Here is a 17,537-nt window from a genome sequence, read left to right as displayed (position 1 = left end):
CTGCAAGTAAACTTCCATATGTTTATGAAATTCAAAATATCTTTTCAATAAGTTAAATAAAACATAATATAGTAAAGAGAAAATAAGAGAGAATGGGAAGTTAAATACAGGAAGAAAAATCCCATATGGTATATAAATCAACTAAAGTGAACATGTTAATTTTGTGTCTAACAAATTTAATTTTGCGATAAATAATATTGAATGCAATGAAATATTAATGAATACAGCTAAAAATATGGTACAACAAAAAAGGGTAAACCCAGTTAATAGCAATAACCAATTATTTTTGACAAGGGTATATGACAGCACTGAAGCAAATTCAGTTCACTATAAATTCTTTCCACTCCCACTTATTGTCAAAACTATTACTTCTTTTCCTGTCAGTACTTTGAGGCTCTTGTTCATGGGCCATCATATCATCTAAAACAACCAATAGATAGGGGCTGGGAAGAGGGGGATAAAGGAAGGGAAATGGGAGATATCTGTAATACTATCAACAATAAAAAGTACATTAAAAATACAGTAAAACAACCAATAAATTATTTCAGATAACACATACTTGCCCTGTAATCTTTATACCTGCCCTAATTTTTTCTACACTTTACCATCCACCATAACAACAGAGCCCTCTTTAGAATTTTATGGTAATTTTGAATTTTCATAATTATTCTTGCTAGTTCATATTATAGCACATTATTTTAGATACCTAGCAAAGGATGACACATTAAAAGTGAAAAAGTTTAAACCAAGTGAAGAATAAAAACAAAAGAATGATTAACATACATGACTAAGCTTTTCGTCCACCTAAGCCTGTATTGAAAATTACTCTTGGATAACATTTCCAGACACCCTTAATTTGGCAAAGCACAACAGGAGGGACAAACTAGTTCTTAAAACAAAAACTAACAAAAAATACCCTACATTGAATAAGAAAAATAATTTATACATTTTAAGTGGCAAAACAACAAATCATATTTTTTATGTAATGGGAAAACACAACACTAGGAACTAAATTGTAAAACAGGACATGCTGTTTGTCATTTTCAGTATTATGTTCCAAAACTGAAATGGCAAACCCCTAAAAATAAAACAAAACATCTTTCCCCGAAAGCACCAAAGTAAAACTTCATGAAGCTAATTATTGATAGAGCATGACATTTTATTAATCTTAAAATTTAAGTATAAGAAATACCAGGTGTACCGGTTAATAATGCAGATTTTGTAGTCAAAGAAAACACAATAATTTCAAGAGAAACATCAAAAGTGCTTTATTCAAAGTAATGTCCATTGCTAGCTACACATTTGCCCCATCTTTCAGGTAATTTGTGGATACCGTCCCAATAGAACTTTTCTTGTTTTGAGGCAAACCATTCAAAGACCCAATTTTCCACTTGTTCGTATGTTTTGAAGTGCTGCTCAGAAAGTGCGTGTGCCATCGATTGGAACAAGTGGTAATCTGAAGGAGCAAGGTATGGTGAATGCAGCAGGTGGGTTAATACTTTCCAGGTAAGATCTTTTAACGTGTCTTTAACTGGTTTTGAAGTGTGTGATAGTGGGTTATCATAAAGTAAAATTACTTTGCCATGTCTTCTGGCACATTCTGGTCGTTTCACAATCAAAGTGTGGTTCAAATTGATTATTTGTTGTCTGTAGCCATCAGTATTAATGGTTTCAACGGGTTTTAGAAGCTCATAATACACCACACCTTCCTGATCCCATGAAACGCAGAGCATTGTCTTCTTTCCGAAGTGATTAGGCCTTGCAATCAATGTTGATGGTTGACCTGGATCAACCCATGATTTTGTGCGTTTGGAATTCTCAAAATAAGTCCACTTTTCATCACCAGTCACAATTTGAGGCAAAAAAGACTTACTTTCGTGCCGTTGAACCAATATTTTACTAATGTTTTTTTGGTTTTTCATTTGTCTTTCATTCAGTTGATGTGGCACCCATTTTCCTTCCTTTAAAATCTTTCCCATTGCTTGTAAACAATCGGAAATTGTTTGCTGAGCAACGTTTAATCTTTTTACAAGTTGTTTTTAAGTTTGATATGCATTTTCATCCAATAATGCTTGTAATTGTTGGCCTTCAAACTTTTTCGGTTGACCTGGATGTTGTCTTTCACATCAAAATCATTACTTTTAAAGCGTTTAAATCAGCGTTCACAAGTATCTGGAGATGGAGTATGTTCACCATAAGCTTCCTGAAGCTTTCAGCGGCACTTTTCTTCAAAATAAAGTAATGAATTAAAACTTCCCGCAAATGCTCTTTTTTTTGGGCACGAAATTCGAAATTTTTAAGTGTAAAAATATCTATGATGTTAATACCTTCAGAAAATTTGACATAAGCAGTTTCGAAGTTTGCTGTCAATACAACAAAATAGCATATATATCAAATTGCATATATATCAACATATGTGTAACTCCATCTATTGAAAAAAATCTGCATTATTAACCAGTATACTCAGTATATAAAAGAATGTTATTGAACTGTTGGGGCTCCAGGTTCTAATGCCAGTCTCTCTGAGTAATCAGAGGTTCCTAAGATGTATTGAGGGGAGTGAGCAAAGTGAGAAAGTTGCCATAGTTCCTTCCGTTTTTCAAATAATTGCCTGAAGGAACTAGAAATGAGATACCGCCCTTTCTGACCATGAAGTATCAATAATATGCACAGAATATATGGAACATATTTATCTTCATAAATTGACTTAAAACATTTTTTTTCTTATTTAAAAACTAGAGAGGCTTGGTGCACAAAATTTGTGTACAGTGTGTGTGTGTGTGTGTGTGTGTGTATTGTGTGTCCTACAGCCTGGCCTGCGCCCTCTCGCAATCTGGGACCCCTCAGGTAGGGTCCCTAGGCCTGGCTGGCAATCAGGGCCTATCAGGCCTTTCCTTCTCCCAGGTGCTGGCAGCTGGACCCACCCCTGCTGCTGCCACTGCTTGCCATCTGTGCGGCGCTGCCCCCCTCCTCCGCCATCGGTTGCCTCTCTCTGCGGCCGACAGGCATGGGGTGTGATGGTTTGGTTGGCCTGGGCCACCCTCTGCGAGGCGATCACTGGCTGGCCCTGCAACTTGCCACAGTGTCACTGGCTGGTGGCCTGGGCCTTCCTCTATGGGGTGATCAATCACAGGGCCCCCAGATTGATCACCCCACAGAGGGAGGCCCCGCCCAACCGCCGCAGTGCCGCCAGCCCAGTAGCCTGAGCCTCCCTCTTTGGGGTGACTTATTGCGGGGCTCCGCGATAGATCACCCAGCAGAGGATGGCCTGGGCCTCCCACTTTGGGGTGATCGTGGAGCCATGCGCGCCCGCCCGCCCCCCCCCCCCGCACAATTGATTGCCCCATCGGCCAGTGGCATGTGCCTCCCTCTGCAGGGCGATCATGGGGCAATGGCCTGAACAATCGCATCGCACCTGCTTTGGCTGTCCTGGAGCCCGTGGTGTCATAGCGTGGTAGTCCAGAAGGTCGTCTGGATGGTTGTTCTGCTGTTCAGTTGATTTGCATATTAAGCTTTTGTTATTATAGATTAAACATTCAAAAACCAGGTCAAATTTCAGATAAATTCCTTTGGAGTAGGGACTCGGGATTTTAATGAACTTAAGTATTTACTGTTGATGACAATGAACCACCAACTCATGCTTTTCTATTACCCTAGTTGGTAGTTCCTAGAAAATACATAATATCCTTGTTAATATTTAAAGAGTTTTAAAGGTTACAGTATATAACAGAAAATAGTTACAGCAGCATACCTCCTCACAATATTGTTGTTATAGAAAGCCAGATGATAGTGATGATGCTTTACTTGTATAATCTCACTTGTTTCTAAGATGAATCTTATAAAATAAGTTCTATTATTATTCCCATCACTTTATAGATGAGGGAGACAAGGCTTGGAGAGATTAAGTTTATAACTCACTTAGGAACTTGAACTCCTAATCAACTATACTTCACTTGTCTCATCTAAATAAAGTCATAAGTTATTCTACCTCAATATTCAGTTTAACATTTTAAAAATTTTTATTGATTAGAGAGAGAGAGAGAGAGAGAGAGAGAGAGATCAAGAGAGAGAGAAACACTGATTTGTTGTTCCACTTATTTATGCATTCACTGGTTGATTCTTGTACATGATCTGACTGAGGATCGAACCTTGGTGTATTCGGGGGATGCTCTAATCAACTAAACTACCCAGCCAGGACTCAATACCGGGTTTTAAAACCACGTGTTTAACCATGAAGACTTAGAAAACTCAAGTGTCATTAAATAACGAAATCTTCCCTTAATACTACACCTTGTATTTTCTAAGTTTTTCACTCCATTTAAAATTCTATGATCATACAGAAGGGGTAAGGAGCTAACATTTATTCATATGCATTACATGCCAAGAACTGTGCTGAGCAACTCAATAACTTTATCTTATTTAATTCTTATAGTCTTCCAATGAGGTAGCCTTAATTTTATAGATGAGGAAACTAAGGCTCAAAGTAAGTAACTTCCTCAAAGGCAAATGGCTAATAATTGACAGAGTTGAGGATCTATACTCAGGTTTGCACAACTACTTTTACTTTCTGTTTTTTGTTTTTTTGAGTGTGTGTGTTTTTTTACTATACTCTGATACCTTACAGAATAAAGAAACCAAAAAACTTTAATATACATGTTGTGTAATAGAGTAAACCCAGTATGCTATATTACTGTATATACCATACACATATACAAAATATAAGAATTTGCTAAGTCTCTAAAGTTTTATTATAAAAAGTAATCCTATATAATAAAAGCCTAATATGCAAATCGACCGAACGACGGAACAACAGGTCTCTATGACGCACACTGACCACCAGGGGCAGACGCTCAACGCAGGAGCTGCCTCCTGCCTGGAGGCCCCAGGCTGGCCAAGGCAGGTGCCAGTGGGGGCCCCCCAACTGCCTCGCCGGTCACCCCACAGATCGGCCCTGATCGCCAGGCAGGCCTAGGGACCCTACCTGCGCATGGATTTCATGCACCGGGCCTCTAGTACTTTATGAAAATATAAGATTATTTCTGATATTTAAGCTTCCATTCTACTTACTAGTCCAAACAAATGAAAGGTTATAAAAAAATCAAAATATTACAGTAACAGCAGAAAACTACAAAGGTTAAAATACGGACTACATTTTCCCAAGAATTAATGAGGTGTTTGCAACTTTTAGCTAATCTTTTATTTTTTTTATTTTTAAAAAAATATTTTTATTGATTTCAGAGAGGAAGGGAGAAGGAGAGAGAGATAGAAACATCAATGATGAGAGAGAATCACTGATCAGCTGCCTCCTGCACACTCCCACTGGGGATCAAGCACACAACCCAGGAATGCACCTTGACTGGGAATCGAATCATGACCTCCTGGTTCATAGGTTGATGCTCAATCACTAAGCCATGCTGGCAGGGTTCAATCAGTGAATTTTATAAACTTCTGAAGTTAAACTTACCTGCTTCATTGTTAATTGGGAATTCCCACAGTTTCCCCTCTTTTGTCCACTGGATTATCTCTTCAAAACCATTCTGAAAGGACTGTTCATTTACTGCAGCTAACTGCTGAGCAAATTCCACATCCCAAAGTGAAGGTGCTGTTTCTATATAATAAAAACATTTCAAATAAGGACAAGTCAATGTCAATATCTTTCTTTTTAAAAATGTTATAATCAACTCTGAGTTGGTGATATATCTTCATACCTTGAAGCACATTATTATACACTATACAGTGAAAGTTTGCTCTCTGAGAGCTAAAACTGAAACAGAAATGATACGTAAAGACTACAAGTACAATAATTAAAAGCCTTAACTTTTACTTTTAGTGGTAATCAACCACTAAAGTCTCAGTGGCCTCTCTACTGGAAAGAAAAAAAGAAATGTATATTTTGTTTAAAGATCCTATCTAATAGAGAGGGAATATGCTAATTGACTCTCATGCTGTCGCAAAGATGGTGGCACCCACAGCCAATAAGGAGGGGATATGCTAATTGACTGCCACCCCCTCAAAGATGGCGGCGCCCACAGCCACAAGATGGCCGGCAGGTGAGGGCAGTTGTGGGCTATCAGGCCAGTAGGGGAGGGCAGTTAGGGGTGACCAGTCCAGAAAGGGAAGGCAGTTGGGGGGAACCAGGCCTGCAGGGGAGGGCAATTAGGGGTGACGGGGACGGCAGGGGAGGACAGTTGGGGGCGACCGGGATGGCAGGGGAGGGCAGTTGGGGGTGACTGGGCTGGCAGGGTAGTGGTTAGGAGGTGATCCGGGTGGCAGGCAGGTGAGCGGTTGGGAGCCAGCAGTCCCAGATTGTGAGATTGAGCCTAAACTGGCAGTTGGACATCCCCCGAGGGGTCCCAGATTGAGGAGGGTGCAGGCTGGGTTGTGAGACACTCCCACACCCAGTGCATGAATTTTGTGCACCAGGCCTCTAGTATTTTTATAAAAATGAATATTTTAATACAACATGGGACTCTGTTCTTTAAAGTCCAGCCTATTTTTAGTCTGTTAAGTCACTAACATACTACTAATAAAGACCAAAGAAAAATTAACATAATAATAATAATAATAATGACAGTAATACTACTACTAATGGACACTGAGAACTTACTCTTTACTAAGTGCTTTTTGTATATTAGTTCATTTAATCCTCACAACAAACTCTTAGTAAGGTAGTATAATATTAGCTTATAAATACCATCATGCAATATTTCAATCACTTGTTTTGAAAATTTAAGACATCTTTCAAGAATGAGTCATATTCCCAGGAGTCAATGCTGGTGAGAACGTAAAATGGTACAACCACTTTGGAAAATAGTTTCTCAGTTTCTTTAAAAGTTGAGAATACACTTATCATGCAACCATTTTACTCCTAAATATTTACCCAAAAGAAAACATATGTCCATACAAAGACTTAAAATTAAAGTTCATATATGACCATGCCTAACAGCCAGCATCAAATGCTGGATATTAAGTATGTTGACCTAGAACAGCTGATACAGAGAAAAGATCATAGTAATTAGGCGTATCAGCCATATTTACAGAGTAATAATAGTAAATAATTTATTATGGTCACACTTTTTAAAATTCATTCAGTGGACACTGATCAACCTGTCTTCTCATGAAGATAATGATCATCCTCATTTTGTTTTTTAAAATTAAATTTCTTGGGGTCACATTGGTCAACATGAACATATAGGTTTCAGGTGTGGGTTTCTATGTTATAAGATCTATATATTGCAGTGTGCCCAGCACCCAAAGTCCAATCTTCTCCTGTCACCATATATTAGGACCCCTTTTCCCAATACCCCCTTCCCTCTGGCAACCACCACACTGCTATTTGTGTTCATGAGTTTGTTTTATATCCCACATGAGTGAAATTATATGATTCTTAGCTTTTTTTGACTTATTTCACTTAGCATAATGTTCTCAAGTCCTATCCATGTTGTTGCAAATGGTGCTATATCATCCTTTCTTATGGCTCAGTAGTATTCCATTTTGTATATGTACCACATCTTCTTTATCCAGCCCTCTATCGCAGGACACTTTGGTTGTTTACATGTTTTGGCCACTATGAATAATGCTGTAATGAATATAGGGGTACATATATCTTTGTGAATACATGTTTTTCAGGTTGTTGTGTTTCTTTGGTATACACCTAGGAGAGGGATTGCTGGGTCATATGGTAGTTTTATTCTTATTTTTTTGATCAATCACCAGACTGCTTTCCATAGTGGTTGTGCCAGACTACATTCCTACCAGTAATGAATGAGGGTTCCCTTTTTTCCTCTGCAACACTTGCTATTACTTGTCTTGTTGATAATAACCATTCTAACAGGTGTGAGGTGGTATCTCATTGTAGTTTTGATTTGCATTGCCTTAATTGCTAGTGAGGTTGAACATCTTTTCATATATTTATTGGCTGTTTGTATGTCTTCTTGGGAGAGGTGTGCTTTCAGGACGTCAGCCCACTTTTTTGATTGGGTTGTTTTGTGTTGATTTTGAGTTCTTTATATATTTTGGAAATTAAACTTTTGTCAGAGCAACTGTTTGCAAATATCATCTCCATCTGGTTAACTGCCTCTTTGTTTTGATTTCAGTTTCTTTTGCCGTGAAGAAGCTTTTTAGTTTGATATGGTCCCATTCATTTATTTTTGTCTCTACTTCCCTTGCCTTTGGAGTCAAGTTCATACAATGTTCTCTACGACTAAGGTCCATAAGTTTGGTACCTATAGTTTCTTCTATGTAAATTATTGTTTCAGGTCTTATATTTAGGTCTTTGATCCATTTTGAGTGAATTTTTATACATGGAGACAAACTAATCCAGCTTCATTCATTTGCATGTGGTTTTCCAGTTTTCCCAACACCAATTATTGAAGAAACTATATTTAGTTCATTGTGTGTTTCTGGCTTCTTTGTTCAAATTTATAAAAAATGAAGTTACATATATAGTGTAGTTTTTTTTTTCTTTTGAGTACGTCATCTTCACCTTCCTTTGCTAGTTCAGACCTTTTATGTTTTTGTTGTCACAAATTATCCCTGTTTATACTGTAAGTTTTTGGTGATCTTATTCTTAGTATTGTGACCTTATGTTCTTTGTTTCAGGTAGAATAACCCCTTTGAGTATTTCCTGCAATGGAGGTTTTCTGGTGTTAAAATCCCTCAGCTTCTGTATGTCTGGGAACATCTTTATTTCTCCTTTATATACAAAGAATAATTTTGCTGGGTATATTATTCGTGGCTGGTAATTTCTCTTTCAAATGTTTGAATATTTGGTTCCACTCTCTTCTGGCTTGCAAATTTTCTGCTGAGAAGTTAGATGAAATTCTGATGCGTTTTTCTTTGCAGGTCACTTCCTTTTTTTCCCTGACTGCTTTGAGAATTTCTTCTTTGTCATCAATTTTTGACAGTTTCAATACCAAGTGCCTTGGAAAGGGCCTCTTTGGATTGAGGTAACTAGGTGTTCTTTTTTGTTTCTTGGATTCGAGGACCTAGTTTTTTCCATAGGTTTGGGAAGTTCTCATCCACTATTTGTTTGAATAGACTCTCTGTTCCCTGCTCCCTCTTCTTCCTCTGCAATGCCTATAATTCTAATATTGCTCTTTCTGATGAAGTCAGATAGTTCTCGTGGAACTCTTTCATTTTTCTTTATGCTCAGGTCTCTCTCTTCTTCCCTCTGCACCATTTTTAGGTGGCTATCTTCGATATCACTAATTCTTCTCTCCATCTTGTTGGCTCTGTTTTCTTTGCACAGTTCACTTTTTAATCTCTTTAATTGCATGCTTCATTTCCAGGGTTTCTGATTGTGTGTGTGTGTGTGTGTGTGTTTAAATATATTTTTATTGATTTCACAAAGGAATGGAGAGAGAGAGATAGAAACATCAATGATGAGAGTCATTGATTGGCTGCCTTCTGCATGCCCCACACTGGGGACTGAGCCCCACAACCTGGGCATGTGTCTCTTTTTCTTTTCTTTTTTTTTTTTTTTATTATAGCACAACTTATATATTTCAAATGGACAACAAATTAGTATCACTTACAGTATCTTAAGAAGATAAACTGCCTTTGAATAGGAGCTTCCTTTCCAGTACTTTGATGTCTACAAGACGTATCTAGAAAAGTTACTACTGTGGAAATTGAAGACTGCTTAAATCGAATGGGGGAAGGGTGGGCCTGTGGTTTTCTTTTTGATTAGTATCTGTAACACTGTCCTTTAGGTGGCTGAGGGAGTGACATATTTTCATTAGACATCATTAGGTGCCGAAGCTCGTGCAGGACATGTTTGATACTATATGAACGATGCCATTTCTCTAGCACTAATATGGCCCTTGGGTCCACCACTCCATTAGAACTATAAACTCCATATTAATTTTTGTTACAAATCTTACAACAGGGGGTACTTCAGGGTATTTAGGTCCACATTCTATTTTAAGGCTGTACATTCGGTTTTCATAAACTGTTCTTAGAGGTCCAATTATCATCCCTGTCCATCTTGTAAGTGTCATGTCTTCATCATCTTCTACACCCCAACTAATTGTGCAATCTCCTCCTCCTTTCTGGCCTTCTTCAAGTTCTTCCAACAGTCGAAAATTGCGAGGGACTTTTACTCCTGAGCCCATGCTGGCTGCCATCTTGCGTCGCTGTCGCTCAAAGACCGGCCTTCACTTGAAGTTTGACCGTTCTGTGGGTTGGACGTTTTTCTGGGCTCAAATCAAGGTATTGGCAGGGCTGTGATGTTTTCTGAAAGTTCTGAAAGCGAGACTATAACGGTTTGAGCTCCTCTTATTTTCTGTTGCTCTCTGGGCATGTGTCTTGACCAGGAATCGAACCCTGACCTCCTGGTTCATAGGTTGATGCTCAACCACTGACCCATGCTGGCTGGGTATGATTGGTTCTTTTTTAAAGTTTCAATTTCATTGGTAAAATACTTGTTTTGTTCATTTTCTTTTTTCTGGGTGCATTTAATTGCCTGTCTGTATTTTCTCACATCTTGTTGAGTATTTTTAGAAATGCAATCTTGAAATCTGTCATTTATATCACATATTTCCATGTGTTCCAGTTGACTTACTGGGGATTTTCCATTTTCTTTCTGATCATCCTCATTACTGTGGCTATTCATGGTATTTGCAGTTTTCCTTTGCCTAGGCATTTATATATCAGCTTCCTTTGTAGAGGTCTTTCTACTATTTTCCAGTAGATGGTGCTGCATTACAAGATTTTTTAGTTCTGTGATCTCCTAGTCTTGACCTCCATGGCTTTCGTAAGACAGTACAGCCGTGCTGTTGGGGTGGGGTTGGTTTTGCACTCACTGTATTGGTGACCCCTGACCTCCATGGGAGTCCCACCTCAAGCTCCCCACCTGGGGATCTGTCACAGAGGGAAACAGCAGTTCTACTATAATTGTTCTTGGTTTACAGATAATATGCTCCTTGCACCAACTCCAAGGGCAACCAGAGGCGAGTTTGGGGAGTCCAACAACTGCCAGGGCTCTGTGGTTCTGTTTCTTTGTCTGAAGCACCACAGTTTGTCCCAACTGTGGAGAACTGCATGGAAGAACCCTGTGCTCTATCAGGCATCTGCTGACTTAGACACTGTTCACCCTGCTGTACTGCCCCCCAATGTTCTCTGTTCCTCCCGGCTGAAGAAAGTGCCTCCCAGCGCCAGCTTCCTCCCTTCTCCACACCAGCTACAGGGCTATGTCTGTGGGCTGTGAACTTTTTCCTCCCTTCTCATCTCCCTGTTTATTCCTGGTTACCCATCTTTAGATGTTTCAATATAGGAGTTTCTCAGGCATGCCTCTGTATTGAGCAGAGACTTCTTTGTTGAATTATAGCTAGTTAACTTGTTGTAATTTCAGGAGGAGAGGATCTCGCACACCACCATTCCTGATGTTTCATCATTATTAACTAGAGGCCCAGTGCACAAAATTCGTGCATGGGTAGAGTCCCTAAGCTTGGCTGGCAATCATGACTGATTGGGGCCTTCCAGCTGCTGGCCGGGGCTTTCCTTCCCCAGTTGCCGGCTGACGCCTTCCTTTGTTCTGCGCTACCCCCTGGTGGTCAGCGCACGTCATAGCGAGTGATTGAACTCTCAAGGGGACACTTTGCATATTAGCCTTTTATATATATAGAAGATGGATGTTAATAGCTGCGACTATCTATTGAATGTGCACTATGATTCAGGCATTATGCCTGACACTTTAATTATATTATTTTATTTAATCTTTGAGATTAGCCCCATTTTATAAGTGATGGATGGGAAACTCAGAGAGGTTAGTATGGCATAATCTGAGGCTGAATAATCCAGATACCCAAACCAAATCTCTCCAGGATAAGCAATAGGGTATAGGACTATATTCTTTGCAGCACCGGTAAGAACTTAGTGGGGAGCAAAATGTGGCAATCATGGGACAGAAGAACTCATTCATTTGTTCAGTAAATAATTATTGAATGCCAACTACAGTGGGGCCTTGACTTACGAGTTTAATTCGTTCCGTGACGGAGCTCATAACTCAAATTACTCGTATGTCAAATCAAAAAGTGAACGAGTGAGACACGTGATGCTGGGCTGATGTTGTGGCGTTCACTGTGACGTTCGCTGCGCCAACTAACGGTGGGGTATCTGAAGCTGGCTTGTAACCCGAATTTTAGCTCGCAACTCAAAGCAAAAAATCAGCCGAGAGATGGCTCGTATCTCGAAAAACTCGTTAGTCGGGACACTCATAAGTCAAGGCCCCACTGTATAAGTCAGGCATTATTTTAGGTGGTAGGGAAACAACAGTGAATAAATACTAAATTTAGGTTTGCACATTATTGCTCTTCTTGTATTTAGTTGGGGGAAAATGACATTCAAATGTAATATAGCTTATTAAAACAATACCTTCCTTAGAGTAAATTGACATAAATTTGTGCATTACTTTCCTTATTAGAGTTTCATTATTTTATACTATTTTGTAAAATACATATAACTTTTATTACCTCCTTGCTAGCTAATTTCAGTTTTAGAAATAATATTTCTGATTTTAAAAAAGCAAGCTGGCTCTTTCAAGAATCCAAGTGTCTCTTCTGGCTATTCATTAGATGGACAATAGCAATTGCCCTGACAACAAATTCCCTTTCTGGGCAAGCTTAACAGTTGCCACTTCATTAGGGGAAAGGTGATCCTTTCCCCATGCCTGTGCATTTCCTTTTCATCACACAGGACAGAATGCAGTTGGCACAATACAGGGTGGGGTGTTCTCTTAGCTTCAACTTCATTTAAATATATAAACATTGATTGAATTAACTCCTTTCCTTTATGGATATATATAGTTTATCCCAATTTGTTCAAAAAAGGATTTTAAAATTTAAAATTACGAATTCCTATTATCTGTAAACCACTTCGCTAGGTGCTACTATATAAAGATCACTGAGACCTAGCCCCTAATATCATGAGCTTATTGAACAGTAGGAAAATCAGTAAATGATAGAAAGTTTACATGAGTCACTGGAGGGGGGGGCTAGGAACTTAAATATTAAATATAAAATTATGTCTACCAAGGTCCAAAAAGCTTACAATCTTTAGAATTGGAAGTAACTTGTAAGCTGGAGACCATTTGTATTGAGTTTCTTCAGTTATTTTATCAGTAAATCAAACTTAATGCTAAGCAAAAAGATATTCTTATTTCTCTTTAATTAGACTTAAAATGGCAAATTTGAAGGATTTGACTTCTTGCCTAAAGAAGAAAGGAGAAAAAAACAGAGAACAGACAGTGCACTAAGAAAAAAACACTACAGGTCTGCTAAATATATTCCTTGAATGCTCCTCATCCCATCTCCTACGCAATCACTAAATCAGTAAGTTAGGTCTGCCAATGCTATCTCCTCTTCTAGACAGTGAGCTACCTTACGGCAGAAACCAGTGTATCTTTCTGCAATAGTACACAGGTACACTGCAAATGGTGGGAGATCAATGTTCTACTCCAAATTAGTAGCCAATCTATAGCTCTGGATTCATGTGGCTGGTAGTCACCCCTTACTTCCCATTGCCTCACAGAATGAAACATTTCAAGAGGAAAATATGACCAAGGCTAGCAATGTCAGCAAGTACATTCATAAGCAGGATCCATGCCAATGACAGGATGGAATATTTAAATACCTGATTATTATGCAATCAAACATTAAGGACATTTATGAAAGATAGAATTTTTCTATACATGAGAAATAGTGTTGTTCTTTTCTTAACAAACCTGTTTCAGGTGCCTCTTCAGTAGCTGCCTTAACATCAAAAATATTAAGTCTCTTTCCCTTAAATATACTTTTCCTAAAATTAAAGAAGAAAAAAGAATTTATTCAACGAGTATTTATACACTGCCAATAAAAATTGTTTATGAGAAAAAAAATTTATATAAAGTATTCAATGTAGATATAAAAGTAATTCCACTGATGACACCAGACATTTTAATTAAACTGCCATATCTTTAAGACTAGTAACTAAAAATAGGAACAGATGAACTTGAATTTTTACATCATAATACAACAAAACAGTTAAAAGCCTAATTTCCAAAATACCTAATTGTAAAGATTAGCCTAATTTGCCATAATTTTTATTTGCTCCATCTCATATTAATGTTTTAGAAATCTCAATGTTGTGGGAAACTATCAAAATATGCAAAATTAGAAGTTGTCATAAATGAATCTAGAACTTTGGTCAAGATGTCAAAGTAGGTTAACTGTGTTCACTTCCTCCTGAGACCATATCAAAATTACACAACTAACAAAAAAACGTACAACTAAATTATAGTACAACCACCCTTGAGAAACACCAGAAGACTAACAAAATAGAACTCCTATCACTAAGAATAAAAAGGAGTAGCCTCCATGATACTGATAGAAGAAGAAGAGGAGATTTGAAAGGACTGGTCCCAAACTCACATGTGTCGGTTATAAATCGGGAGGGATAGCTCCGATGTAGAGGTCCTCCCTGAGGGTGAGGAGTCCCAGCCCAATACTGGGCATCCAGCCTAGACCAGTGGTCAGCAAACTGCAGCTCGCGAGCCACATGCGGCTCTTTGGCCCCTTGAGTGTGGCTCTTCCTAAGCCTTAGGAGTACCCTAATTAAGTTAATAACAATGTACCTGCCTATATAGTTTAAGTTTAAAAAATTAGGCTCTCAAAAGAAATTTCAATTGTTGCACTGTTGATATTTGGTTCTGTTGACTAATGAATTTGCTGACCACTGGCCTAGACTATCAGTGGCAGGAATAGGAGTCCCCACAACATCTGGCTATGAGAATTAGCTTGGATTCTGCCCGGTTGAGAGGGAGGTCTGCTAGAGTTCCAGGCTTTCCTCATAAAGGGCTTATTCACTAAGGAACTCACTGACTTTGAACTACAGCATTGGGGTAGTTGCTCAAAGCACCAGGAAAAAACAGGGAAGACTGAATTGTCTGGCTTCAGGGTGTAGGTTGGAGGAGCAGTTCTCTCCAGTACTAAAAGTGCTGGCAGGTGCCATTGTCCTTTTGCTGAGCCCTCCCCCTATCCAGCCTGCTAGTGCCATATCTGAGTCTCCATCAAACTTGTTCACCCTGGTAATTCCCTGAGAACCCACCCCACATAACTGGTGCACATGGCAGAACCTTTCAGTGGCTGTTATTCACAAGTGGCTGGCCTCAGCTCTCAATGTAGACTTACCTAAAATCTCTGAAAGGTTCCAAACAACCCCAAACAAGAAGTGGCCAGCCTTAGTGTGTCCTATATCTCTTGCTAAGTAGTCCCCAGCTGAGCACTATTGGCAGCTGGCTTCTGGCATTGGTTTGCAGCCTAGCCTCTCCCAGGCACCTCCAAACTCAGCAGAGGCAGCTACCAAACACTCACTTTGTAGGTCCTACTCAAGTGGCTTCAGGGTTGGGCACAGGTAGCAGCTGACTTAGGCCTGTAATGATACCTGCACCCCACCCCCAAGAGGCCCCAGAACCAACACACCAAGAGGCCAGCTTCAGACCACACCAAAGCACCACCCAATTAGTTCCACAAATGACATAGCAGGCATCAGAGCCCTGCTACAGCAAATCCCACTCTGTGGGGTCAGCCCCCAAACAACAGCTTGTCTGCGGTAGTCATGGCCAATCTTCACAACCACAGTCTGAAGGTCAATCCCACCCACTCACTGATGTGCCATAGCAATCAAGACTTAACCACAAGAAGGTAAACACAACCCATACAAGGAACATTTCTGGAGCACCTGGCTCAGGTGATCAGGAAGGCTGTGCCACTGCGCCCCATAGGACACCTACCACATAAGGCTACCCTGCCAAGACTGGGAGATGGATCAGATCCACCTAATACACAGAAACAAACAGGGAGGCAGCCAAAATGAGGAGGCAAAGAAACATGTCTCAAATGAAAGAACAGATCAAATCTCCAGACAAAGAACTAAACAAAATGGAGGCAAGCAATCTACTAGATGCAGAGTTCAAAACACTGGTTATAAGGATGCTCAATGAACTTAGGGGAAGAGTAGATGAACTCAGTGAGAACTTACACAAAAAGATAGAAGTCATAAAAAAAGGACTTGTCAGAAATGAATACAAAAACAGAAATGAAGAATACATTAGATCAATGGTTCTCAACCTTCCTAATGCCGAGACCCTTTAATACAGTTCCTCATGTTGTGGTGACCCCCAACCATAAAATTATTTTTGTTGCTACTTCATAACTGTAATTTTGCTACTGTTATGAATCGTAATGTAAATATCTGATATGCAGGATGTATTTTCATTGTTACAAATTGGACATAATTAAAGCATAGTGATTAATCACAAAAACAATATGTAATTATATATGTGTTTTCCAATGGTCTTAGGCGACCCCTGTGAAAAGGTCATTCAACCCCCAAAGGAGTCGCGACCCACAGGTTGAGAACCGCTGCATTAGATGGAATCAATAGCAGATTACATGAAGCAGAGGATATCACTGGTTTGGAAGATAAGGTAGCAAAAAACACCCAATCAGAACAGCAAAAAGAACAAAGAATAAGAGAAAATGAGAATAGTTTAAGGGACCTCTGGGACAACATAAAGCATAACAACATTTGCATCCAGAGGTATAAGAAGAGAAACATCGAAGGATTGAAAACCTATTTGAAGAAATAATGACTGAAAACTTCCTTATCCTGGCAAAGGAAATAGACATACAAGTCTAGGAAGTGAAGAGTCCCAAACAAAATGACCCCAAGAGGCCCCCCCGCACACACAAAAATGTTGCTAAAGTCAGCAATTGTCTTAAAGGCAGAAAATATAGCCTGTTTTTTAAAATATGTATGTGTGCTTTTAAAATTGATTTTTAGAGAGAGAAGGGAGAGGGAGAAGAAAAAGAGATAGAGACATCAATGAAAGAGAAACAGATTGGCTTCCTCCTGCACACCCCCCTACTGAGGATTGAGCCCGCAACCCGGGCATGTGCCCTGACTGGGAATTGAACCAATGACCTCTTGGTGCATGGATCGATGCTGAACCACTGAGCCACACTGACCAGGCTACATGCTTAATTAGAAATTATAATTATAAATGATTGCACAGATAAATCAAAACATTCCCACTTACAATGGTTCTGGCCTGGCCGGTGTGGCTCAGTGGTTGAACATAAACCAATGAAACAGGAGGTCATGGTTTGATTCCCAGCCAGGGCACATGCCCGGGTTGCAGGCTCAATCCCCAATAGAGAGCATGAAGGAGGCAGTTGACTGATGATTCTCTCTCATCACTGATGTTTCTATCTCTCCCTTCCTCTTTCTGAAATAAATTTTAAAAAATTTAAAAAACAAAAACTAAACAATTGTTCTGTAATTTTAAAATAATAATGAACTTTCTTTACATAACTATTTTTTAACTATTGAAATTAATGTCAGGTAACTTTTCTTTGTATATTTTAATCAACTGCTGTATCCCTCAATTCACATTCATGTTTGAGTACATTTACTGGCAGATTAAAGCCAATTTATAAAGATAGGGTTAGCCTGGCTGGTATGGCTCAATGGTTGAGCATTGATCCAAGCACTGAGAG

The 17,537-nt window shown here is 39.2% G+C and overlaps 1 protein-coding gene and 1 pseudogene across 2 annotated transcripts in view; both read right to left on the bottom strand.

Annotated features, from left to right (window-relative positions):
* Positions 1-17,537, bottom strand: part of MRPS31 (mitochondrial ribosomal protein S31) — a 47,683-nt gene that overhangs the window by 11,780 nt on the left and 18,366 nt on the right. For both annotated transcript variants that reach the window (XM_070407480.1, XM_070407479.1), the window contains exons 5-6: positions 13,724-13,797; positions 5,465-5,608 (exon numbers count right to left, since the gene is read on the bottom strand). In XM_070407480.1, coding sequence (XP_070263581.1) covers positions 5,465-5,608; positions 13,724-13,797 — 218 coding nt within the window. The remainder of the gene's footprint in view (positions 1-5,464; positions 5,609-13,723; positions 13,798-17,537) is intronic.
* LOC139005095 (ubiquitin-conjugating enzyme E2 variant 1 pseudogene) lies at positions 7,263-11,230 on the bottom strand (annotated as a pseudogene).

Source organism: Myotis yumanensis, unplaced genomic scaffold (assembly GCF_028538775.1).
Source record: "Myotis yumanensis isolate MYYU_CA2020_CCGP unplaced genomic scaffold, mMyoYum1.0.hap1 SCAF_3, whole genome shotgun sequence".
In the NCBI taxonomy this organism is placed as follows: domain Eukaryota; kingdom Metazoa; phylum Chordata; class Mammalia; order Chiroptera; family Vespertilionidae; genus Myotis; species Myotis yumanensis.
The sequence above is the reverse complement of the archived record's forward strand: the minus strand, read 5'-3'. Positions and strand labels throughout refer to the sequence as shown.